At 40.6% G+C, this 26,691-nt stretch overlaps 1 protein-coding gene across 1 annotated transcript in view; it reads right to left on the bottom strand.

Annotated features, from left to right (window-relative positions):
* PALMD (palmdelphin) overlaps positions 1-26,691 on the bottom strand; it is a 42,992-nt gene that overhangs the window by 10,926 nt on the left and 5,375 nt on the right. The window contains exons 2-6 of the mRNA XM_058175485.1: positions 25,356-25,436; positions 12,235-12,365; positions 3,611-3,725; positions 1,110-1,143; positions 909-1,022 (exon numbers count right to left, since the gene is read on the bottom strand). Of these exons, the coding sequence (XP_058031468.1) occupies positions 909-1,022; positions 1,110-1,143; positions 3,611-3,725; positions 12,235-12,365; positions 25,356-25,436 (475 nt within the window). The remainder of the gene's footprint in view (positions 1-908; positions 1,023-1,109; positions 1,144-3,610; positions 3,726-12,234; positions 12,366-25,355; positions 25,437-26,691) is intronic.

Here is a 26,691-nt window from a genome sequence, read left to right as displayed (position 1 = left end):
ACAGCTTGCAATCGTTTTGATTTCTTCCAATATGAAAACTAAAAAACAAAAAGAGAATCTTCTTGGGCTGCCATTCCTACAGCAACAAAAATCCCCTTCCTCCCTTCACTCACAAAAAAAAATAAAAACAATTTCATAGCTTAATGCTTTTCGTAGCAGCTCTTTGTGCTGAAGAGAGGAGACAAATTGATGCAAAATGTCTTAGTTTCATCCCTGTTCTTTTGCTTAGGCTGCTAAAGTGGAATTAGTTATCTCCAGCTTCATCACATGTGAGCTAAGAATAAATCTCAGCTATCCAACATTAAATACATTTTTGGGAAATGTGAACTTGTTTCACAGTGAAGCAGAATCCACATGTGGAAATTCAACAATTTAAGCCCTCCCAAGTCATAATTTCTGTTAATGTGATTACATGGAATGGAACGCATCTAGAGGGCACAGAGTTAGAAAACGTTGGTGAGATGCAATTTCTTATGAACTTATGAAATAACAACCAGCAGCAACCATATCAGTGGTGAGTTTCATTTTTTTTTACTACCGGTTCTGTGGGTGTGGCTTGGTGGGCGTGGCTTGGCTTGGTGGGCGTGGCAGGGGAAGGATACTGTAAAATCTCCATTCCCTCCCCACTCCACGGGAAGGATACTGCAAAATCCCCATTTCCTCCCAATCAGCTGGGACTCGGGAGGCAGAGAAAAGATGGGGGCGGGGCCAGTCATAGATGGTAATTACCAGTTCTCCGAACTACTCAAAATTTCCACTACTGGTTCTCCAGAACTGGTCAGAACTTGCTGAAACCCACTTCTGAACCATATGTGCTATTTTTATGACACCGAGGTTGTTTTCAAAATGTAAGACCTAGTACATACGGTTTTCCTTGAATTCGACTATTAATTAATTAATTAAATTACCTTTTCGATTTTCTTCTTCATCATCTGTTTGTAGATGGCCTGTTTTTTTAAGTGCAGAAGGTTTGAAAGGTTTTGGAAGGTCTGGTATGTTGGCATAAATATAGTCAGCTGGCTCTATAAAAAGGGATTGTTAATTAATACATAGATCACTTCTGCTTTTGCATCAAATAATTTGAAAAATTATACTTGAGAGAAACATACCTTCTGTAGTCTCTACTTTTTCCACTTTCACAGACTAAAAACAAAAGTAACAAAGAATTCAGTGATGGTTCCCATCATTCAAAGAATTACAAGGCAATTGATTATTACTTTCTTTTAGGTTAGACAATATAACCAATTCCATGTGGTGACTCAGGAATATATCCCATGGCACATTTTTCAGTAAATGTCCATAAGATCTCGACTTTAAAAGTAATTGGGATTGAAAACTAATTTCTATAAAACAGGGAGGAGCAATATTTTGGTGCCCAAGGGTCATGCTTTGACAGGAATGGGGAGGAAGGCTGAAAAATGAGCAGGACCATATTTTTGGAGAAGAAAATTTCCTGTGTCCTTGCAGCAATTATATGGACCGTTTTACTGCTTGCTTTTTTTTTAAATTGTTCGCAAACTTAGTGTTATCCTGCATTATTGTGTGTGTTGTTGGGAAAAGAGAAGGAGAAGGGAATCAGCAGGAACTGGGTATGTCTAGTTTAATGAAAAAAAGGACAAGGGGAGACATGATAGCAGTGTTCCAATTTCTCAGGGGCTGCCACAAAGAAGAAGGAGTCAACTTATTCTCCAAAGCACCTGAGGGTAGAACAAGAACCAACGGATGGAAACTAATCAAGGAGAGAAGCAACTTAGAACTAAGGAGAAATTTCCTGACAGTTAGAACAATGAATCAGTGGAACGACTTGCCTTCAGAAGTTGTGAATGCTCCAACACTGGAAGTTTTTAAGAAGATGATGGATAACCATTTGACTGAAGTGGTGTAGGGTTTCCTGCCTGGGCAGGGGGTTGGACTAGAAGGCCTCCAAGGTCCCTTCCAACACTGTTGTTGTTGTTATTATTATTATAGTATTATTATTATTGTGAAAAAATAAAGTATGAAGAAAAATTGGCAATGAAGCAAAGAAGTAAAAAGCCCACTTTCTTTCTCAGAGCTGTGCTGTTACGGGCAGCTTTCGACCTACAGCAGTTTGTTTAATGACTCTTCAGAGTTACAACAGCATTGAAAAAAGTGACTTATGACCATTTTTCACATTTATGACCACTGCAAGCATCCCTATCATTGTGTGGCCTTCTGACAGGCAAAGTCAATGGGGAAGCCAGATTCACTCAACAACGGTGTTGCTAAATTAACGACTGCAGCAATTCACTTAATAACTGTGACAAGAAAAGTTGTACAATGGGGCAAAACTCACTTAACAAATTAGCAACAGAAATGCTGGGCTCAGTCGTGATTGTAACATCGAGGACTACCTGTATATTTTAAAAATGCAGCTCAGCTCTAGAAATCAAGGTTTCTCTCTTCCCAAAATGGAGCAAACATTTATTTTTTACATCTGGGGTATTAAAATGATTACAAAACCTGTTAAGTGGTAAATGTGTTTTTCATTTCCAGCCAATAACACAAGATTTTTCCTCCCTGTATCTGTAGTACTCCTATAAAATTGAGAATTTTTCACTGTACCAATTGTACAGTGAATGTGAAATAACATCATAACTACATAGTACGATGGACTTGCAGGGCCGGCGCAACGTGTAACATGTTCACACAGGTGCAATAGGACTGGGGGTTCTTAATTTGATTTATTGGGTTAGGGATTTTCTGTCTTCACTGTGAGTTGTATTGTGTTGGGGGGTGTGCACTGAGGGAGCTCAATCAATCTCATTGTACATATGTTGTGCACTGACAATGAAGATTTGAAATTGAAAATTGAAATGTCTCTGCAGAATTATTTGAGTTTCAGAGCAAGCTTCTATATTTGTCAGACTTTTTCCTCTGAAGGATGAATAAATATGCATCATTCTTTTTCTTTCTTTGGAGTTTGGGGAGGGCTAGGGAATATCCTTGACATTTAGATAATATACCGTGTTTAGGTAATATCCCCAAAAATAAGACTGGGTCTTATATTAATTTTTGCTTCAAAAGACACATTAGGGCTTATTTACTGGTTAGGTCTTATTTTGGGGGAAATACGGTACTAAATGCATCCATCTGGCTGACAATCTTAACTGGGTCTTATTTTGGGGGTAGGGCTTATATTTTGAGCATCCTGAAAGGACTTATTTTCTGGTTGGGTGTTATTTTGGGGGAAACAGGGTAGATACAGTTATTAGTTAACATCAAATAATTTCATGTTGCAATAATATTTCAGCACATAGCACGAAGTAGAATTATATGCTGTTACAAGGTTAAAATAGAAATTTAGGGAAAATTTTCTATAACATGGAACAAATTTGTCCGTACTAAAAATCCAGGCTTGGTAATAACATAACTGGATTGATCCTGACGTTTACTTTGTGTACAGTATCTGATCCTGAGCTTCACTTTTGTAAGTTTTTCAGTATTGTTAATTTCTAGTGCGGTGCATCAGATTGTAGCCTTGAATATTTCCTTGCTTTCATCCCCGTGCCTACCTTAAAGTCCATTTGTTATTTTTGACAGATCAGTTGACTGTATCAACGGCAACAGGATTTTAAAATTAGATACTGACCTTTATAATATCTTCTGTGGTCCTTTCAACAGATTTAAGCTTCTTCAAAATGGCTTTTTCTTTTACTGAGATTGTCAATTCTTTTTTCTCCAGATCCTCAATTTCTTGCTCAAGCCTGCATAGATGTGATATTAGACAGACCACAGATTAACAGTAATGAGTACATGACAGAGAACCATTTTTCTCAATTTGGCACTTGTTGGAGTTCAGCTCCTAGAATTTAAAGGTTTGGAAACTGAGAACTGCACTCCCATCTCAAATCGAGGATACTAGTCAGGGGTGAAATGCTCCCGGTTCGGACTGGATCGCGCGATCCAGTAGCAATGGGGGCGGGTAGTTCGGAGAACCGGTAGCAAAAATCCCTGCCTCCCCCACCGCCAATGCCTCCCTATTCCTCTTTTCTGTCCCTGAAGCTCTCAGTGGTGATATAGCTGCAAATGGCCTTAAATGACTGCTGCGGCACTACAAAGGGCCACACTACAGCTGATCAGCGCTGTAGGCAGCTAGTAGACCGGTGCCTCTATTTTTAAAGAAGGTAGTCCAGTGTGCTCCCCAAAAAAAGGCAATTAGTAGACCGGTGCTTCTATTTTTAAAGAGATATCTGAGATTTCTGGGTTTCTTTAGTGTTTCACTCTAACTACACAAAAACACAAAATCTCACAAAGCTGTATGTGGCATTTTGTGTGTGTGTGTGTGAGTCAGTTGTGTTGTGTTGTGTGTGAGTGTAAAGTGTGAAAGTTTTTGAGTTTTTTGTGGCTGTGTGAGGTTCCTGCTTGTTGCAGGGGCCATTTTGCGTGAGATGCAGCTGCTTTTACATTATGTGTGAGTCAGTTCTGTTGTGTTGTGTGTGTGTAAAGTGTGAAAGTTGGTTTTTGGTACCTCTTATTGTTTTGTATACTTTGTTATTTTTATTATTTATTGTTATTGGCCATGCCCACTCAGTAATCTGACCACCAAGCCACACCCACCAATTAAGCCACATCCACAGAACCGGTAGGGAAAATTTTTAGATTTCACCCCTGATACCAGTTTGAAAAAAATCTGTTCCAGAATTAGGATTGCCCCAAGATAATTCATTGCTTGCTTCCGTGTATAATATCCATGTACAATATCCATATATGATATGAGGAGCCAGCTGGTGAAATGGTCAGAATGCAGTATTGCAGGTTAATTCTGCCAACTGCGGGCAGTTCGATCCTGACTCTCTCAAGGTTAACTCAGCCTTCTATCTTTCTGAGGTGGGTAAAATGAGGATCCAGATTGTTCGGGGCAATATGCTATAAACTAATTAGAGAGGGCTGTAAAGCACTAAGAAGCAGTATATAAGTCTAAGCGCTATTGCTATATCTAGCTGAGCTAGCACTTCCAATTTTAACAGGACATCATCATGTCATGCTTAGTGGGACACAGAGCAGTGGAAAAAAAGTGGTAGTCTACTGTCACTATCCCTCCATCTCATATGCCAACATTTGCTGCAGGAAGCAGCAAATATCTGCAGAATGGCTAGGTGGACTCTGCCCTACAGAGCAACAGTGAAGTTGATGCTGCAATGGTCATAAGTGTGAAAAATATTCATAAGTCACTATTACAACAGTTACTGTTGTAACTTCAAATGGTCACTAAATGAACTGCTGTACGTCGAGAATTATCTGTATTTCTAGGGGAGCTGAAGTCCACAATGGATTTAGGAAGAATAGCCTAGGCCATGTCATATACTTGATCAAAACACAGATCTTCTATTTTTTCCTTTGATTGAGGAGAAAGTTTGACAGGTGATCTTCATTTTTTTAAAAAAAAACAATACCATTTTCATATCCTCAAATGGTAGAAAACATTTGACTGAGAAAGAGTTGGGGAAACAGATGAAACTCTTATTACTTGGATTGCCCAAATCCAGCACTCGTTCCATATGGAGAAGCTGTGCCGGACAAACCCTGCTTTGTTTATAGTTATGACCAGGGGTGGGCTGCTGGGGGTTTTCAGGGGTTCGGGAGAACCTCTAGCTAAGATTTTGTGTAGTTCGGAGAACCCCAAATCCTACTCCTGGCTGGTCCTGCCCTCCCCTCCCCTCCCCTCCCCTCAATCCCCACACGGCCCATTTTGGATGCAGGTAAGTGCCAGGCCCATACAGAAGCTCGGGGAGGGTGAAAAACAGGCCCGTTTCCAGCCTCCAGAGGGCCTTCAGAACCTGAGGAGGCTGTTTTTGCCCTCCCGGAGGCTCAAGGAAAGCTTCTGGAACTTCTGGAGAGGGCAAAAACGCCACCACTTGGTGCAGGAAGCCGATTAGGCCACACCCATCATGGCCACGCCCACCCATCAACCGGGCAGAGAACCCCTTGCTAAAATTTTTGAACCGAACCCATGGCTATGACCCTAATAATGCTTCTTTTGTTGCTGTTATTGCTGCATGCTGAACCATTTAAACAAGATTGGTTCAGCCGCTGGCCCAAAGGAAACACAGAGAATGTGATTCTGCTTTGTGATCCCTCATTAGCGGCAACATAGGCGGTTTCCTACTTTCAGGAACTCTTGGCAGCTGGGATTCTCGTCACCTTCTGAAGCAAAGGCAGGCGGAGGCTTGCTGAGGTCTCCTTGCAACAAAAGCAGCAGCTTTGCAGAGCCCCTGGAGAAGGCTGGGTTGGCTTTGTCCTTCTTTATAGCACTCCCCGCTCCCACCAACATGGATAAAGTCAGCACAAGAGCTAAGAAGAGGGCAGGGCACCTGTTAGCTTTTTAAAATGTTATTTTAGTTACAAGGTAAAATAATACAGGCTTAAGCAAAGGGCAGAAGATCAGGGCAATAATGAGAACTCTAGGGCGTGGTGAAAAATATCGGTGGCAATTCAGTAGGCAAAGGTTCTAGATTACTGCAATGTATGCAGTGCGCACAGTAATGAGGCCCCTAGGTTTGCCTGTGCAACACTTGCTCAAGTTGCACAGGTTCTCAGTTTCTTTATGCAATTCAATGTGTTGGTCTAACTCTAACCCTTTAATGCAGGGCCAGGCTATTTACTGGATCACCTTTCCTGAAGGACATCTAACTCATCCCTCAGATCAGATAGAGTGGGACACGCTCCTGGTCCCTTCCCCCTGTTGGAAGAAATGTCCATCTGGGTTCAGTTCCAAGTGGAGAAAAAGACCCTGGAAACATGGAGACTGCTTGGAAAGATGGTTTAATGGTGGACAGGATCACATGGTTTGAGTTCCTGAACAGAAAAGGGGCGAGATACTGAGCATGCCTTGGTTTTATACTCTATCTGAGTTTTGAACTTCCTGGGGCACAGGAAGAGTATCCTGATTGGGTGTCAGACTCCTAGGGGGTGGGGGGTCTTAGCTAGCCTTGCTGGCTGATGTAATCTTCCCAGGTACCATGTGGTGGGTTTCTGTTGCTATATGGGTCCTATTGTGTTGCAGATGATGGTCCATTGACAAAGGTTGGGAGAATGAGTTTCTGCCTCTGGCCCATTGACAAAGGTGGGCGGAGGCAGGAAGCTGCAGGGAGCTGCTTTGTCCTTAAAACATGTTTCTCCATTTCTCATCCAGGGAAATATAATATTCTGCCATTTTTTAAATATTTTCTAAAAGATTTCATTCTTCTAGGAGAGGGATGGGTGCTAACTTCCTACACCCCACATATTGTCATATAATGGAAGCTAGGTGCATGACTTTTCTGTGGTAGCCCCTGCTCTATGGACACTCTACCCACTGAAGTTCAGTAGGCCTCCACTCTTTTAACCATGGGTAAGGTTCTAAAGATCTGCCCTTCCCCCCCCCTCCACAAGCATTAGGAGAGGATTACATGATGGCATGTTAATATGGATCTGCCCCAGGTTTTTCTTGTTTTAATTTGTTAAGTTTTAACTGGTTGTACTTTACAATTTTTAAAATAGTTTTATATGTTTGTTAAATTTTTGATTGGAAGCCCCCAGACCAGTGGTGAAATCCAAATTTCTTTCCTACTGGTTCTGTGGATGTGGCTTGGTGGGCGTGGCTTGGTGGGCATGGTATCATGTGACGGATCAAAAGACAATGTCCTGCTGGAGCAGGGTTGGACTAGATGACCTCCAGGTCCCTTTCAGCCCTGGATTATCCTCTGAAGCTGCGTCTAGTGCCAGGTATGTAGTCCTTTCTTCCTCTCCTTTTCCCTCCCTCCTTCCTTCCTTCCTTCCTTCCTTCCTTCCTTCCTTCCTTCCTTCCTTCCTTCCTTCCTTCCTTCCTTCCCTCCCTCCCTCCCTCCTTCCTTCCTTCCCTTTAAAAGCATTTTTTTACAACCTCTTTTACAACCTCTTCCGCTGAAGAGGTTGTTAAAAAATGCCTTTAAAAGTTAAAAAAAAAAGGCTCTGACGATCGCGTGGCTCAGCAGGGAGTTTTGGGGGGGCTTGGCAGGGATTTTTGCTACTGGTTCTCTGAATCACCCACAGCTGATCCGGTGATCCGGTCCGAACCGGGAGCATTTCACCCCTGCCCCAGACTATGAAAGATGGGTGGCTATATACATGTTTTAAATTAAAAAAAATAGTAAAAAAAAAAAGATTTGTGGAAGGAGCTTATGTTAGGGCTATGATCTCAAAATGTGAGCTTAAAAATGCAGAAAACTGCTAAACAAAATCTCATCCCATGTTCCATTATTACCTTCTAAGGATCTGAATTACTGAGGAATTTTTTTCTGAAATGGACCAAGGTGATGGAAAGAAATATTTTCCATTTTATATTCTGGACAGTCTCCTTTTAGCATGCTAAGCACTGTAGAAAAACTTGATATAAAAAAAATACACTTTTTTTGCACCATTGAGGCTTGTTCTCTTGGAACTGGATTGCTTTTATTTGACATGTGCCTGAACACGTTTTCAGTTGTCAACGTTTATCTGACAATGGATTATTGGATGGAGAGTGCCAGTGTAAAAGTGATTCACATCGGTGACACATTCAACCAGAATTAGAATTAGTTGGTATTATCTTATTTAAAGTGTGCTCACAGAGCACGGAACACAGTCAAATCAATACTGAATCATGTGGCAGGTCTTTTACTCTGTTCTCAAGGCAAACATTTCATTTGCTTTGTGATGATATATACTGTACCTAGGAGTGAAATGAATGCCAGGCAACCTTTCTGATTTAATCCGGGTGACATTTTGCTGAGAATCTATCTCTATTCCAATCTCTATTCTAATATCTATTCCAATAAAAGGCATATTTTAAATATGCACCAATGTCGTGTCCCACTCCTCCGCTGACGGCCGGGTCAGGGAAATCCGAATCAGGCTTGCCTCTGCAGCTCTGCCCAAAGTCCTAGCAAAGTCCTCAGAGCAGGCAGGAGACCAGTAAGTGACTTCAGCAAGATAAGTTCGACTTTGCCTGACTCAGAGACTGCCAGAAAGCAGATCCTTTATATAGGCCATGGGGTGTGGCTCCATGACCCAGCACTCATTAAGGCCTGCCCCTCCCTTCCTTCTGTTGCCTCTGCCTATCCAGTCTTCTGATGCGAGGGTCACTCCAATCAGCAGCTGTTGGAAGTAAACTTTCCTCAGGCTCACATGCTGTGGAGGAGGGGGAGGGGTCTAGCTGCTCCGTTTGCCTGGGCATGGAGCCAGGGCTGGGGCCGGGGGATGCTCCCTCCTCTGCAGCCTGCTTGGGCATGGAGCCAGGGCTGGGACCGGGAGGTGCCCCCTCCTCTTCAGCTTGTCTGGGCATGGAGCCAGGACTGGGGCCGGGAGGCATACATTCCTCCGTGTTCGGGAGCAGATAAGCAGACCCCGGCTGCGGTGAGAGCGGACAAGACACAACAACCAAAACAAAACCATTGCAGAGGAGATATCAGCTTGGAATAGATGTGCATGTAAAAGGTCAGTATCAAACAAAAAGGAAACATGGGCTAAATATCAGAGGTTAGCAAATCAAAGTTTCCAGATGTTTTGGACCAGCAAATGGCCCATAGAAATGCACTATGAGAGCTGTCCAAAACATAAGAAGGGCAATGTGTTGATCTTCTAACACATACCGTGTTTCCCCAAAAATAAGACCCTGTCTTACATTTTTTTTAACCCGGAAATAAGGACTTGGCCTTATTGCCATGTGCTCAAAAGCCCTATTGGGTTTATTATCAGGGGATGTCTTATTTTGGGGAAAACAGGGTAGCTATCAGTTCCCTAAGAACAATGGGTCTTCCTTGAGCTATTTTCTATCTATTAGCCTGAGAAAAGGAGAGACGCATATATCATTTTTATATTATTATAAAGGCATTAGCCAGAATTTAAAGCAGGGAACAGATTATCTGGGATATCAAAGATCTGTTTGACATTACTTCCATTACTGTAACCCAGATTGATCAGTGGCTGTAGATTATAAGAACTATAATTTAAAGTAAAAGACTTTTTATTCCAAGCAGGAGAGGACTCATCAAATTTGGGTAACAGAAAAAAAATTGTGTGTTGTTAAACAGAGATAATGTGCTATTACCACAAACTAGGTTAGGGCTGAGGAGCTTTTCAGCTACATTTTCTGACTTCTGAAAGGAAAAAATAAAAAATAAATTAAGGAAAATTCAAGATCCTAGCTTTGGAGCGAAAAAACTATTTATAGATGGGATATCTATTCCAGCCAGCTGAACAAATTAGAAATTTTATTATTATTGGGAATACTGTTCTAACAGTCATGATTAGGTTTTGCTACCATAGCTTTGCACTCCAGAAAGCTGAACCTATTTGCTCTGTTTTGCTTTGCTTTTTCTACTTGGTGGTAGTAACTTTGTTTCAGCTATAATTCAGGTTTTTTAATGTTAAAAAAGTTAAGGTAAAGGTTCCCCTTGCATATATGTGCTAGTCGTTCCCGACTCTAGGGGGCAGTGCTTATCTCCGTTTCAAAGCCAAAGAGCCAGCACCGTCTGAAGACGTCTCCGTATTTATGTGGCCGGCATGACTAAATGCCAAAGGCGCACAGAACGCTGTTACCTTCCCACCAAAAGTGGTCCCTATTTTATTACTTGCATTTTTCACGTGCTTTCGAACTGCTAGGTTGGCAGAAGCTGGGACAAGTAACGGGAGCTCACCCCATTACTTGGCACTAGAGATTCGAACCGCTGGAATGCCGACCTTTCAATTAACAAGCTCAGCTTCTTACCCACTAAGCCACCACGTCCCTTTTTTTAATGTTAGGCAATTCCAATTCCAATTTAAATCAAGGCAGCTTTTAAAGCTAAAACTTATCTCCAGGAAAAATTCCTGCAGGTTCCTTAAATGTCTTAAGTGATTTCAAATATTATTACCCTCAAGACTGGAAATCCCCTTTAAAACTCAAGACTGAATGTCTTGCAGTAAAATATGGCTCCAAATAATATGTTTTAAAAAGTAGAAGCAGGTTAGTGCTTGAACTTTTGAATGATAGTTTCACCTGCTTTAGAATTATATGATTAAGAGTACTTCCCATGTTGGTTTGATAGTGGACTATTTTTCCCCCCAAAGGGGTTATAAATCTCCTTCCTTTTACATTAAATACCAGAGGTTATAGGATAACTTTATTCAAAAGACAATAGAGAAATTGTTATGGAAATGTAACACCAGTTTTAATTCCAGGTGGCCTTTATAGTATAATAAATACTGGATCACTTTTAGTAAAATTAGATCAAATGGCTTACTGTCACCTAGGCTGACAGTATATTTGTCACACAAAGATTTGGCCATTGCAATACAGGTAATCCTTGACTTACAACAACTCACTTAGAGACTGTTTGAAGTTATAATGGCACTGAAAAAACTGACTTATGACCATTTTTCACACTTGTGACCATTGCAGTATCCCCATGGTCATTTGGATTCTTGACAATCGATTCACATTTACGACAATTGCAGTATCCTGGTGTCATGTGATCACCTTTTGTGACCTTCTGGCAAGCAAAATCAACGGGGAAACCAGATTCATTTAATAACAATGTTACTAATTTAACAACTGCAGTGATTCACTTAACAAACGTGGCAAGAAAAGTCATACAATGGGACAAACTCACTTAACAAATGTTTCACTTAGCAACATAAATTTTGGGTTCCATTGTGGTCATAACTCGAGGGCTACCAAGGCAACATATCCTATTGGTTTGTAATTTTTATGTGGGAGCTCATTTTGATCTGGACTTAGTTAGCCTTAGCAGATCTAATTTTATAAAGTTTTTCCTGTTTTGTTACTATCAGATTTTTTTTTAATGGTAGCTATCAAATCAGACTTAGAATAACTTAATTGGCACTTCGAATGTACACTAATCGGCATACATTAAAATGCAATTTTGTTGCATACAGCTATCAAAGGGCCACCACCTCCAATATAGACTACATAATAATTAATGATGAAACTAATAAATTATTAGGAATGACAGAAGTTTTAATACTTTGTCAATAATTGACCAGTGCTTAACATTTACTCTTTATTTTTTTCTGCATTGCCTAGTGTAATAATGTTACTACTCTTTATACTCGGCTTTGTTTCATGTTAGATATCTTGACTATAACGTTAGTGTTGTTATTAACACTATGGCCCCATACATAAATATTAATCCTCCTATTAAGAAAAAACAACCTTTGTTCTGATCCTAAGGATTTATATTCCTACATTAATAAGGAAGCAAATGTATGTTGTACCTGAGAATATTTTGTTCCAGTTTCTTAATTTGGTGTTGATCTTCCTGATGTTGGTTTTGCATTTCTTTCTGTTCTTCTGGAGAAAGGGTGCTTAATCCATCCCAGAGCCATTTCTCACGCAAAGCTTTTTTCTACAGAGAGATTTAAAAATACTGATTAAGAATTTCATCTTGTCTATCACACTTCTAGCACATACTGCCATTTTATTTATTTATTTATTTATAATTTAATTTCTATACTGCCCTTCTCCCGAAGGACTCAGGGCGGTTTACAGCCATATTTAAAACACGCAATACCACCAACAAGTTTAAAACAGAATTTAAAAACAAATATTTAAAAGGCCGAATAAAACTAAAACGGTCAAAGACCGACATAAAACCCAGTTAAAATTACAATCAAAATTATACTTAGGCTAGTCCCGCACGATGAAATAATAAAGTCTTAAGTTTCCGTTTGAAGGTCCGGAGGTCGGGTAGTTGGCGTAACCCCGGAGGCAGCTCATTCCAAAGGGCCAGAGCCGCCACAGAGAAGGCTCTCCCCCTGGGGGCCGCCAACCGACATTGTTTCATAGCTAGATGTCAGTTCTGTCTTGAAGAATTAGCAAATGAATGTTATTGTTTGTTATCATTACTAACAAAGTTGCTAAGGTTCCATGAACTAATTTGTTGCCTTCTTTCCTTAAAGGTAAAGGTAAAGGTTCCCCTCGCACATATGTGCTAGTCGTTCCCAACTCTAGGGGGCAGTGCTCATCTCCGTTTCAAAGCCAAAGAACCAGCGCTGTCTGAATACGTCTTTGTGGTCATGTGGCTGGCATGACTAAATGCCAAAGGTGCATGGAACACTGTTACCTTCCCGCCAAAGGTAGTCCCTATTTTTTCTACTTGCATTTTTTACGTGCTGTCAAACTGCTAGGTTGGCATAAGCTGGGACAAGTAACGGGAGCTCACCCCGTTATGAGGCACTAGGGATTCGAACCACTGAACTGCTGACCTTTTGATTGACAAGCTCAGTGTCTTACCCCTTCTTATTCTATGGGAGGCAGGAACAGCTGGACAGGCATAATCTTATTTCATTTGTACACAGGTAATCCTCGACTTACAACAGTTTATTTGGTGACCATTCAAAGTTACAACATCACTGAAAAAAGTGACTTATGTTTTTCACACTTATGACCGTTGCAGTTTCCCAGGATCATGTGATCACCTTTTGCGATCTTCTGACAAGTAGAGTCAATGCAGAAGCCAGATTCACTTAAAAGCCATGTTACTAACTTAACAACTGCAGTGATTCACAACTGTGGCAAGAAAATGGGGCAAAACTTACTTTAAAAAATGTCTTTCTTGGCAACATAAATTTTGGGCTCCATTGTGTAAGTCCAGGACTACCTATAATTTCCTACAGGTGTGATGGTTGTAAGCAAACTGCCATGTGAAGTTTCTGGGGAAAAAAACCCAGATTATTTTGTTTAGTTTGAGACTGGCGCATGGCCAAAAAATGCCAGATATTTTTTTAAAAATGAATTCTGATATAAATAGCTCAATCAGCTCCACTAAGTACAATGAAGCAACCTGCAGAGTAGGAAGCTGTGGATTTTCAGATCTTGCTGAACTACAGATTTCAGAGGACTCAGCCAGCACAGCTAATACTGGGAGATGCTAGGAGCTGCAAGTCATCAAACTATGGGGAATCACAGGTTCTCTCTCCTCTTGCATCATGCTGACCTGTGCATTTGTAAGGATCAAAGAGGAGACAATAGCAAAGGGAGGGAAACCGTTTTATGTTCCTTATCTTGTAATCATGAGCGCTTCAGGGATACTACATCTGCATGAGCTGAAAATAAGCACTCAGCCAACAGCTGAGTGATGAGAACAGCAGCAAAATTAATCTGAAAGAAGTGGAGGATGGGAAAATACAAATCAGAAATGCAATGGGAAAGAATAGGGCCTGAAGAAAAACAAAACACGTATGATATATGTCCCATTCCTTTCATCAATCATCCCCTTGAACTGGCTCAACAGGAAATGTATTGTGTTTGGGCTGGAGATAAAATCAATCTACATATTGTTTCATTTATGTGAATGTGAATAGGTGAATTCTCATGTATACATGGAAGCAGATAAGAAACATGTAAGTGTGAACTCTGTATGCTATGCAGTGCCTTCTTAAACATCATGGCATCTTGCGGCATATTACACCAAAGAGAAGATACTAATACCAAGTGATAAGCTAAGACTTTCGGAATGACATGAATGGCAGAAGGCTACATTTGCCTTGTGTAGATCACATTCCACTTCACTGCTGTTGCTGTTGCTAGTAGCATGAACTCCTGCCATTAAGACTTCATGCATGCATGGGATAAGTGCAGTCCCTCAAGCTAGCCAGAAGCAAAGAATTCTTGTAATAGTTCTTCAGCAACCCATCATTCCATAAACTGAAATAAATCTTGCCTGGGGAATAGCTGTGTTTCTGGTGTTCTGTATTATATTTTGAAGAAATGTTTAAAGCAAAAATATCTTAGAATGCCTCTTTTGAGACTCCTGCTGAATTCTTTTATGATTGATCAGCTATTTTAGCTTTGGTGGGGAAAATGTTATTTTTGGTTGGAAAAAAGTGATAGGATGAAGGGGTGCAACAAATGGAGCGTTATACTTTTATAGGTTCATAATGCGTATGGTGGAACTAATGGATTAAGGCTTCTCAAAACGTATTCTATGGAACTCCAAGGTTCCCCGAGAACTTGATGGGGTTCTGTGAGAGATTAAGCACCAATAAACAAACAAAATCCCCCAAATAAGACTAATTTTCTATAATTTTGCCTTTTGATCAGTGACCTGGGATTTTTTTAAAAAACTAAAGACTATATTGTAAACCTACCCAGCAATTAAAGAGGTATACAATATCTCCTTGGAGGTTTGTGCTTAGGAAACATTTGCTATGAAGCAATCCAAAGAGGGTCTTTTTAATATTGATTTTGATTTCTGGTCATTTATGATTGATATTAAATCCGGTTAACTTGCAAAATTAAGGTATCTTCTTCTTCACCAAACTTTAGGATAAAGTTAAGCTGCTATGTCAGTTAGTAATGCTTCTGTTATTGTCTTGGTTTTTAATTTTTATTGTTTTGCACAGTTCTAACTTCTGAATTTAGTGTTCTTTATTGCTTTGTTTTATTGTATGTGCTCAGGGATTTCTATAATGAAACATGGACTTAAGTAGTTATAAATAAAATGTTACATAATTGATATGTTTTTATTTTGCAAGTGTCTTTTCCTCAGTCCTGTGAAATTTCCTTTAGTGCTTAGAAGGTTTTGCTTTTAACCAAAGGGCCTGAGGTTATGGAAAGCTAGTGGAGCTCACCTTTCCTGTAACAACTAATTGGGTCATTCCCTGTTTCTTGCCCTTCCCATCCATACAGAAAACGCAAGCCTCATTGGCTGGGTCCCTTCTTCGCATAATCTCCTATGATCTTTTCTTTTTTCTCCTCACATTAGCATCATAGTTCTGACATCACACTAATAACTAATAACGGGGGGGCAGAGGTCGGCTCCGAGGCGCCTCACTTGTGGGGTGCCGCAGGGGTCGATCCTCTCGCCCCTTCTGTTCAACATCTATATGAAACCGCTGGGTGAGATCATCAGTGGCTTCGGTGTGAGGTACCAGCTGTACGCTGATGACACCCAGCTGTACTTTTCCACACCGGGCCACCCCAACGAAGCTATCGAAGTGCTGTCCCGGTGCTTGGAAGCCGTACGGGTCTGGATGGGGAGAAACAGGCTCAAGCTCAATCCCTCCAAGACAGAGTGGCTGTGGATGCCGGCATCCCGGTACAGTCAGCTGAGTCCACGGCTGACTGTTGGGGGCGAGTCATTGGCCCCGATGGAGAGGGTGCACAACTTGGGCGTCCTCCTGGATGAACGGCTGTCTTTTGAAGATCATTTGACGGCTGTCTCCAGGAGAGCTTTTTACCAGGTTCGCCTGGTGCGCCAGTTGCGCCCCTTTCTAGACCGGGATGCCCTATGCACGGTCACTCACGCCCTCGTGACGTCTCGCCTGGATTACTGCAATGCTCTCTACATGGGGCTCCCCTTGAAGGGCATCCGGAGACTGCAGTTAGTTCAGAATGCGGCTGCGCGGGTTATAGAGGGAGCCCCTCGTGGCTCCCGTATGACACCTATCCTGCGCAGGCTGCACTGGCTACCTGTGGCCTTCCGGGTGCGCTTCAAGGTTTTGGTAACCACCTTTAAAGCGCTCCATGGCATAGGGCCGGGTTACTTACGGGACCGCCTACTGCTACCGAATGCCTCTCACCGACCCGTGCGCTCTCACAGAGAGGGACTCCTCAGGGTGCCGTCAGCTAGGCAGTGCCGTCTGTCGACGCCCAGGGGAAGGGCCTTCTCTGTGGGGGCTCCCACCCTCTGGAACGAACTCCCCCCAGGACTTCGTCAACTTCCGGACCTCCGAACCTTCTGTCGCGAGCTTAAAACACATTTATTCATCTGTGCAGGACTGGACTAGATTTTAAATTTATAGGGGTTTTAAACTGGTTTTAATATTTATATTATTTTAATAATTTGGCTTTTAGAATAAGTTTTTTAATTGGTTATCTTAATTTGTATATAAATGTCTTTTATTTGCCTGTGAACCGCCCTGAGTCCTTCGGGAGATAGGGCGGTATACAAATACGAATAAATAAATAAATAATAAATAAAATAAAAGCAATGGGGAACAAGGTGTTCTTGTTTGCAACATATATTCAGATCAGTGGTAAATAGGTGGCACAATATGCCAACATCTTTGTGGGTGACCTAGAATTTCAAGTCTTAAACTTTTACTTGAGATTTATTGTTGGCATTTCATGTGGACCCCATGAAAATGAATCATCAAATCTATCACCAAGCTCAGTCTCTAATAAATCCATTCCTTCATGTCATGGTACAATTCACAGTGGACATCTTAAGGCCACATTATGCAGGAAAGATCATATGAATCTTACATGCTTCTGGCTTCCATCCAGAACACACCAGAACCTGTTATTTGTAGCCAGGCTCTAAATTATAACTACATTTGTTCTGACCCATTTGAAGAGATGGCCACAAAATGGAATTAGCCCAAACTTTAGGGAGACTATGAACAATCCACCAAATCAGATCAATGGGCAAATCAATATAGTCTAGCTGATATTCAAGAGAACTTGTTAAAGACAGATTACAAAACAAAACACATCTGGTTGTCATCTACTGTACAGCACACAGCTCAAATCACTGAAATGCATAATTTAAAAGCTACACCCATATTAGACAATGACTGTATTTTCTCAGGTATTGGGTGGCAGGAGTATTTGCACATAACTAAGCACACTGAAGCAGATTCTCACAAGTATCAAGAATTAACAGGACAGTGATACCAACATGGAAATCAGGCCCTTTAACAAACTCACGTTTACATATCATTCCCCTTTAAGTTAACAACACCATCAGGGGTCTCAACAAGTTTCATATGAGATTAGAGAAAGAGTGGGTGAAAGTGTGTCTAATGTGATATATGTCATTGTAAGCTAGTAATGCTTCTCTGGATTTACATAAAATAAATAAGGCAAATTTGTGTAGCAGGATTAATGCTCACAAAATTTGACATCAGAACTCAAAACAAGACAAAGTAATAGCAAATTATTTTAACCTGCTAGGGGAAGTGATGGCTAACATTTTTCGGACTGACTGCCCAAAGTGTGCATGCACTTGTGCAAATGCACACACATGCCCGAACCCCCCAAATGCAATGCACATGTGGCCTCTGTACATGCGCCCTGCCCCCATGCATTCATGTGCGGCCTGCTACATGTGCCCTGTCCTCCGCGCATGCATGTGCAGCTCCACGCATGCACCCCAACCCCTGCGCATGCGCCCCCTTGCACACATCCCACCCCCTGCGCATCTATGGCAGAGTCCCAAAGACCAGATGGCTGGCAGGCGGTGCGCATGCAGGCACAGCAGAGCTTAACTGGGGCGATGGCTCACATGCCATCAGAAAGAGCGCTGCATGCCACCTCTGGCATGTGTGCCATAGGTTTCCCAACACGGTGCTAGGGCATTCCATAGCTATTTTGGGAAAAAAAGGAACATTAACAACACAATTAACAAGAGACTGTGGAATTCGCATAGATCGAAATGTATCTTAGAAAGTCTTGATAGACACAATCAGAGGTGTTTTCAGCAGGTTCTGACCTGTTCTGAAAAACTGGTAGTGGAAATTTTGAGCAGTTTGGAGAACCAGCAGTGGAAATTTTGAGTAGTTCAGAGAACCGGCAAATATCATCTTTGGTTGCTCCCAGAGTAGGGTGGGAATGGAGATTTTGCCATATCCTTCCCCCAGGAGTGGAGTGGGAACGTAGATTTTGCAGTATCCTTCTCCTGCCACGTCCACCAGAGGTGGGTTTCAGCAGGTTCTGAAACCCACCACTGGACACAATGGGTTTTGAAAAGATTACATATTACAATTGTTAATTGATAAATTGTTTGTAATCACTTCCACATGTTACCTGCTTCTGAATAATCACCATGTCTTTCCCTCAACCCAATTTTAATACTAGTTCAGTTTAGTTATATTATACATCTGAAGTGAAGTGAAGCGAAGACTTTTAACTTACAGTATGCCCTTCAGTAGTTTGTTGGGACTAAATGGTGTGTTAGACTCTTGATTTTGGCTACTCTAGATCAATAAACTCTTCTCCAATTCAGAGGAACTGAATTTGGATAGCTCTTGAAAATAATCTCATAAGGGAAACCAACAAAGTTGATTTGTTTCTTCAGCGTAACCCAAACGGTTGCTTTCCCCCCAATGAACATTTTAAGGATCCATAGTGGTGCAGTGAATAGAATGCAGCATTGTAGGCAAATTGTGCCTACAGCCCAGAGTTTGATTCTGAGAGGGTTACAAGATTGACCGAAGGCGCCTTTCATCCTTCTGAAGTTGGTAAAATGAGGACCCAGATTGTTGGGGGCAATACAGTGGTGGGTTTCAAATTTTTTTACTACCAGTTCTCTGGGCGTGGCTTGGTGGGCGTGGCTTGGTAGACGTGGCATGGGAAGGATACTGTAAAATCTCCATTCCCTCCTCAATCCAGGGGAAGGTTACTGCAAAATCCTCATTTCCTCCCGATCAGCTGGGATTTGGGAGGCAGAGAGTAGATGGGGGCCGGGCCAGTCAGAATTTTTACCACCGGTTCTCCGAACTACTCAAAATTTTTGCTACCAGTTTTCCAGAACTGGTCAGAACCTTCTGAAACCCACCTCTGGGGCAATATGCAAATAATGCTTACATTGTAAACCGCCCAGAAAATGCTGTAAAGCAGTATGGGGAAATAAGGTAAAGATAAAGGTTCCCCTCACACATATGTGCTAGTCATTCCCAACTCTAGGGGGCGGTGCTCATCTCCGTTTCAAAGCTGAAGAGCCAGCGCTGTCCGAAGATGTCTCTGTGGTCATGTGGCTGGCATGACTAAATGCCAAAGGCACACAGAACGCTGTTACCTTCCCACCAAAGATGGTCCCTATTTTTCTACGTGCATTTTTTACGTGCTATCAAACTGCTAGGTTGGCAGAAACTGGGACAAGTAACGGGAGCTCACCCCATTACTTGGCACTATGGATTCGAAACGCTGAACTGCCGACCTTTCAATTGACAAGCTCAGCATCTTAGCCACTAAGCCACCATGTCCCTTTATGGGGAAGTACAGAAACCTAAATGCAATTGCTAAGTCAAGATTTGTTATTCTTCCCAGTTCCCCATATCTAACAAAGTATATCACTGTCAGATATAAAGAATCAGGATCGGGGTGAAATCCAGAAGGTTCTGACAGGTTCTGGAGAACCGGTAGTGAAAATTTTGAGCAGTTTGGAGAACCAGCAGTGGAAATTTTGAGTAGTTCAGAGAACCAGCAAATATCACCTTTGGTTGCTCCCAGAGTAGAATGGAGATTTTGCCATATCCTTGCCCCAGGAGTGGAGTGGAATGGAGATTTTGCAGTATCCTTCTCTTGCCACGTCCACCAGAGGTGGGTTTCAGCAGGTTCTGACCAATTCTGGAGAACCGGTAGTGGAAATTTTGAGTAGTTTGGAGAACCAGTAGTAAAAATTCCGACTGGCCCCGCCCCCCATCTATTCTCTGCCTCCCGAGTCCCAGCTGATCGGGAGGAAATGGGGATTTTGCAGTATCCTTTCCATGCCATGTCCACCAAGCCTTACCCACAGAACTGGTAGTAAAAAAATTTGAAACCCACCACTGACGTCCACCAAGCCATGCCCACCAAGCCAAGCCCACAGAACCAGTAGTAAAAAAATTTGCATTTCACCACTGATCAAGATCATTCGTAAGGTTGCAGCATAGACGATTTATTCAAGCCTATACACAAGAATCTTGTCAACTAAAGTTCAACAGTAAACTGGCACCAGAAAAGGGCACCAGAATTCAGGGGGAATTGGACTTGGCGTGTTTGTAGGACTGCAATGACTCTAAGCTGATGAGGTGTTTAAGTCCATTCCCCAGTTCTGCCTGCTCTTCTCCTACATCAACAGACATGATTAAAGCAGAATAAATTGCTTTTATATAAGTTGACCTACAGCTGGCATCTCCCAAATTGATGCTGCATTCACTATGGCACTAGGGAGATTAATCTAAAAAATGGACAACAATTTCATGTACTTCAGACATATCTTCAAAACAGCAATCAGGAACCTAGCTGTAAAATTGCAATATTGGCAGGAAAGCCAAAGCAACTCTGTTTCGGGTTTTTCAGCTTGTAACCAAGAGTAGATCTGACCTTTCTTTATTAGAACAGCTGTTCAATTAAACTCCAATTCTCTCAGTGATTCATCGGTTTTTTAATTATGTCTTTTACAAAGAAATGTCTGGCTGTTCTTTAATTACATTTTCTTGAAACAGTATAATAGAATCTAAAACTCTGCACAATAAAATTATAATTGTTATTATCAATAATATTTTAAATCCTGTTGGATTGGATAAAACTGGAAATTATGACTGTGATAATAATATAGAATGTTAAGATTTATATTCAAAGTAATGCCATAATTCTATTTAATATAGAGCATGCTGTTACTAAATTATGATAGTAAGAACAAGATGTAACCTTTGTTTAAACATTAGAATTAATATAATCAGGGTTTCTGGCAGAAATGGTGAAATTTGAAATATTTATAATGAGTACAGTAAACAAAGAAACATATCCAGACCTAATAGTAAACCACAAGTGATATAGGAAATCTCTGGTATATGTAAGCTTGATTACTATGATAATGATGCTAATTTGGGCTAATAGGTAATGCACCAGGCTAGAAACTAGGAGACTGTGAATTCTAGTCCCATCTTAGGTATGAAAGATGGCTAGGTGACTTTAGGCCAGTTGTTGAGACAATAGGAGGAAAAAGGAGTATAGGCTACTTTTGCCACCATGAGTTACTTATGAAATAATAAAGGAGGGATTAAAAACATCTAAAAAAGGCTAACATCAGTTTATGATAGAATCTATATTTGGAGATCTATGTTCAGTTCTGAGTACTACAGTTCAAAAATAATAGAATAGAATAGAATAGAATTATTTATTGGCCAAGTGTGATTGGACACACAAGGAATTTGTCTTTGGTGCATGTGCTCTCCGTGTACATAAGGAGATTAAAATACATTCATCAAGAATAAAAAGATACAACACTTAATGATAGTCAAGGTTACTAATAAGCTATCAAATCATACTAGGAAACAAGTAAAAACGATATAAATTGAAAGATATAAGCAGACATAAACAAATCCAGAGGGTGGCTTTCAATAGGGTAAAAAGATTTCCTAGAGAGTAGGTAATTTTTCATTCTTTTTCTGTAAAAAAAGACTTCCCTGTCTTTTAGAATTTCATTAAGTTGACCTTAAATTGACCTTAATGAAATTACATGGATAAGGTATAATATATAAGAACTATACAATACTGATGATAATATGACTGTAGATATTATTATAATTTAAACGATGGTATAATATAGGATAGTGAACCATAGAAATATAATTTATATAAATATGAATGCTATGGATAATATTGATACTGATATGGAAATGCTGTAATGAGTGTAAATTTGTGTTTTGTGTTTTAAATGTTGGAAAAATTTAATAAATATATTTATTAAAAAGAAAGAAAGAAATGACATGGAAGTCCCTTTTAGATGTACTGCTATGTCTCTATGTGTTTCATGACCTGGTTTGGACATTTTTAAGCTCAGAACAGTAAGATAACATTCAGAAATGGATGTTGCCTCCCTAATTCATTGAACAATAAGGTGTCAGCCCTGGAGGCCATCTTTTCTTTTGAATCTTCAGGGCTGCCACACTTAGTGTTGTGGGAAAGTGGGAGGGGGGTTGTATGGAGTTGATAAGAGTTATTTAGCCATGACAACATTCTTTTCTCTGAGAGTCAAGGACATTCAGCTTGCACCTGAAGTGGCATGTCTGGGAGGCATCTCCAGTTGAGGCAGTGGATTGATTGGACTATGTGATAGACATGTGGGTGCAGGGGAAGAAACTTCGTCTTTCTTTTGGATGGTTGTGGGTGTTACTTGGAACCTTGACATAAGGAGGTACGGCACAGCTACTGTTCAAACTTAAGATGGTGCTGAATAAGAGGTCATTATAAGAAGACTTATGGCTCTTGCAGCATCCTGAAGTCATGTAATCTGTTAATGATTTGTAACCTACCCTGTTGGCTTCCCACAAGTCAATGTGGAAGCTGGCAGGATATCCACACTTAACCATATGGTCCTTGCTTAATTATGGCATTAAGAATTGCAGTGGCACAGTGGTTAGAATGCAGTTTGGCAGGCTACTTCTGCTGCCTGCTGCCTGCCTGCAATTTGGCAGTGTGAATCTCACCAGGCTCAAGGTTGACTCAGCCTTCCATCCTTCCGAGGTCAGTAAAATGAGGACCCAGATTGTTGGGGGCGATATGCTGACTCTGTAAACCACTTAGAGAGGGCTGTAAAGCACTGTGAAGTGGTATATAAATCTAAATGCTCTTGCTATCCATGACCAACTGCTGAAACTCTCACAGCTAAGTGGCAGAGTCACATGGGTTTTTTTAAAAAAAACTTATGAGTGCATCACTTAACACTGGAGTTTCTGTTCTCAATTAATGTCATTAAATGAGGACTGCCTGTACATATATATTATGCCATGCCATAGTTTCTTTATCTGTCGTTCACAGAACAACCCACAATTACTGCTATGCTGCCTAGAGATGTTCTACTAGGTGGGATAAATATGAACATAATAATAATAAAAAAAATAGTACAATTTATACAGCCAAGCCAAAACCAGATGAACCCTACCATAAGCTAGTTCAGTAAATATGTATAGATTGGGAGGAGGGACTGCTGCTTTGATGTGTGCCTCTTAGTGTAGTGAAGACTAGTGGCAGTCAACAACTGAAAGGAGCCCTGGAACATTAGCAATTTGATCCTCAAAACACTTGTGTGATGGGACAGGCCCAGCAATCCATTAGCAACATTCCTTTGTTGCTGTAGAGTTTTCCAGTGTGGGTAGACTGGAAAAGCTGAGAAAGATTCTTTCTGCGACTTTAACAATTCTCATATTTTTGTAGCCGAGTTTGACAACCAAACACTCTCGTTTGTTCTCTTGTCCCTTGGGAAAGGCTCTATTTATGATTCTGGCATGATTTTTTTTGGGAGACCGCTTTTTAATAAATAAGCATTGTGGGGAGTTTAGGTTGGTTCAGTTTTGAATATGCTATGAAATGTCAAGCTGTCCTTGATAAGCCTAGCTGAGAGCATGTCGTCATTTTTTCCTCTTCCCTTTCATTTATGTCAGGTTTGTCATTTGATTCATCTATAATTGAGATTCCATTCCAAGCAACTTGGCAGGTTTAACATCAGTGTAAAATTTGCAGATGACTCCCCAAGGTGTGGGAAGCAGGGTTAAAACATCTTTTACTTCGACCCATTATTATAATTGACTAAAGTTTTGCCAGATAAAATCAGTTACTGTGTGAGGCTTTCAGCACTATCTGAAGCTTTCTTGGATCTCAGTGTTATGGTATATCAAAGTGCCAGTTTCAGACTGAACACACCCTGTTGGAAACACACACACACACACAGACAGAGCCATACTTTATACAGGAATTATTTCTGACAATGATCTCATCCGAAATAACATGACCAAGCAGCACAAGCCAATCATTTGTGTGTCTCCTAAAATCCTCTAAGCTTATTTTAATGGAGTTGGCTTTTTTTTGTTAACTATTAAAGTTCAAAATACATAAATAGAATTTAAGCTGTAACCATTAAAGAAATATGAATTATTGGTAGATATCTATAGCCTGAGCTGTATTGATTATACCATTAATTTAAATTGGGTTAGTTCAATACATGCACACAGTGTTGGAATGATAGGCTGGAATAAAAGACTAATGTATAGGCATATTCATACAGCATAATTCTAAGCATACAGTAGGTTAGACTTTTCCTTTAGACATGGAAAGCTGAACTAGTAACATCTCCCAACTTCTTGGCCTGGTGGACACATTTAGAATGTTAACAAATTGGTGACACTTATAGAAAATGTCTACTTGTGAGATTGGCAGATACACAGGTTTAAAATCCATACTAGTCTACAGCCTAGACTAGTATACAGTCTACATACTAGTCTACAGCCAACCATCAATTTTCGGGAATGTGTTTGGGGCCTAGAGGTATTCTTATAAATAAGGGCATTAGCTACTATTTTGCTTTCATAACTAAGACAGGACTAAAACTTAACACTTTCCTGGTTTCTAGGCCGCTACCTTAACCACAACATTAAATTGGCTGTATGTAACTCCCAGGAGTCAAAAATGACTAGATAACACCTAGTCTAGCTACCTATTTATCTATGAAAGAGAACAGCAAGTGGTTGTACTATGCATTGGACCCTGACTGAATATAGAGTGTGACACTATGGAACAGGCTGCCACAGACAGAGTTTCAGTATTCTGTCTGCTATTCCTCCATCACAAAATCTTGGTTGGTTTGGACACCATACATTTCTAAAGAAAAAAAAAAGAAAAGAACATTTACCTTTAAATGCTGGTGCTTTAGCTTTTCTTCTTCTACTTTAAGGCGTCTCTGAGTTATTTCTTCTTGCAGTTTCCTCTTGTCCTGAAAATGGCAAAAATGGGAGATGGTATACATACTGATGCTATTTTTTTTTTAAAAAAAGTCCATATATTATGTTGATGTGGCTGCCTTAGGTCTGCTTAATGACAGCAATACAACACTGAAGCAAATCCTAATCAGCCATTTTAGATGTATCAAAAATAGCAGGGCCTAGTCTTCTTAAGGCTCCTAGCCGGCTAGGTTTTTAAGCAGGTGCTATGAATTTGTGCATTCATAGGCTGCAACTGCAGTGCTCGTTAACAGATGGGATTAAAGGTAATTACACTCATCTTTAGGAATTATTTAGTGTGCTAAAGATTTGCAGGCAGTTGCTTAAATTCCTGGAAGTGCTGTCTTTATTGCTTCATTATTACGGGAGAACAGGGCAGCTAGAAGGTCCTCAGGCTTTTATTTGTTGACTTTCTTGTAACCTAAGTACCAGTAACCACTAACTAAAATCTTTTGCTCCAATGAGTTTCCAGCTGTTGTTGGCTGCATTGTTATTACCCTGTAGAGGACAATCAGAATGTCCTGGGAAAGGAAGGGCAAAGCAGGGCATGTTGAAAGAGGTAACTGTGAAGAAGAAAAAAAACCAAAGGAATGCAATTGATGGTGTTTAGCTTTGGGGTTTTTGTTTTTGTTTTGGAAGACGCTATGGTGGTCTGGTTTGCACATATAATCAGTTTGCAAACCACAATTGCGGGGGCTCATATAGTCTAAACTAGATGATTGCTCAGTATGAACTGCAAAGTCAGCTTTGGAACAGAGAGGGAAGGTATATCAGATGAGTTTTAAAAGGAGGTGAAGAACGCTTATTACAAATCTCAAATACTTGGATGGAAAGTCTCTTTTCATTCAGTGCATGAAAAGGTTGGAACCAGAATAGGCAAAAGCCTTTTTACTGTTCTTCGCCATGTCTCTCTCATCACAGCTATGGACTACCACATTTTAAAAACCTATTTATAGCTGCAGTTTGGCCTTTGCTCTTTGCCCATGGCACAAACTAACTCATTTGCTAAAAGACACTACATTCAGCAGAGATTATGATGTAAAATAACTGGGCAAATGAACTATAGCTTTGTTTCTCAATCCTAGCAACTCCTAGTGAGATATATAAATTTGATAAACTTAAATTTGATAAACTGTAATGATTGCAACTCACAGAATTCCCCAGCAAGCTGGTTGGGGAATTCTGAAAATTAAAGTCCATGCATTTTCAAGTTGCCGAAGTTGAAAAATACTGATGATAGGACCCTGT

Source organism: Ahaetulla prasina, chromosome 3 (assembly GCF_028640845.1).
Source record: "Ahaetulla prasina isolate Xishuangbanna chromosome 3, ASM2864084v1, whole genome shotgun sequence".
Lineage (NCBI taxonomy): Eukaryota > Metazoa > Chordata > Lepidosauria > Squamata > Colubridae > Ahaetulla > Ahaetulla prasina.
Note: the sequence above shows the minus strand (reverse complement) of the source record. Positions and strands in the feature narration are given on the sequence as shown.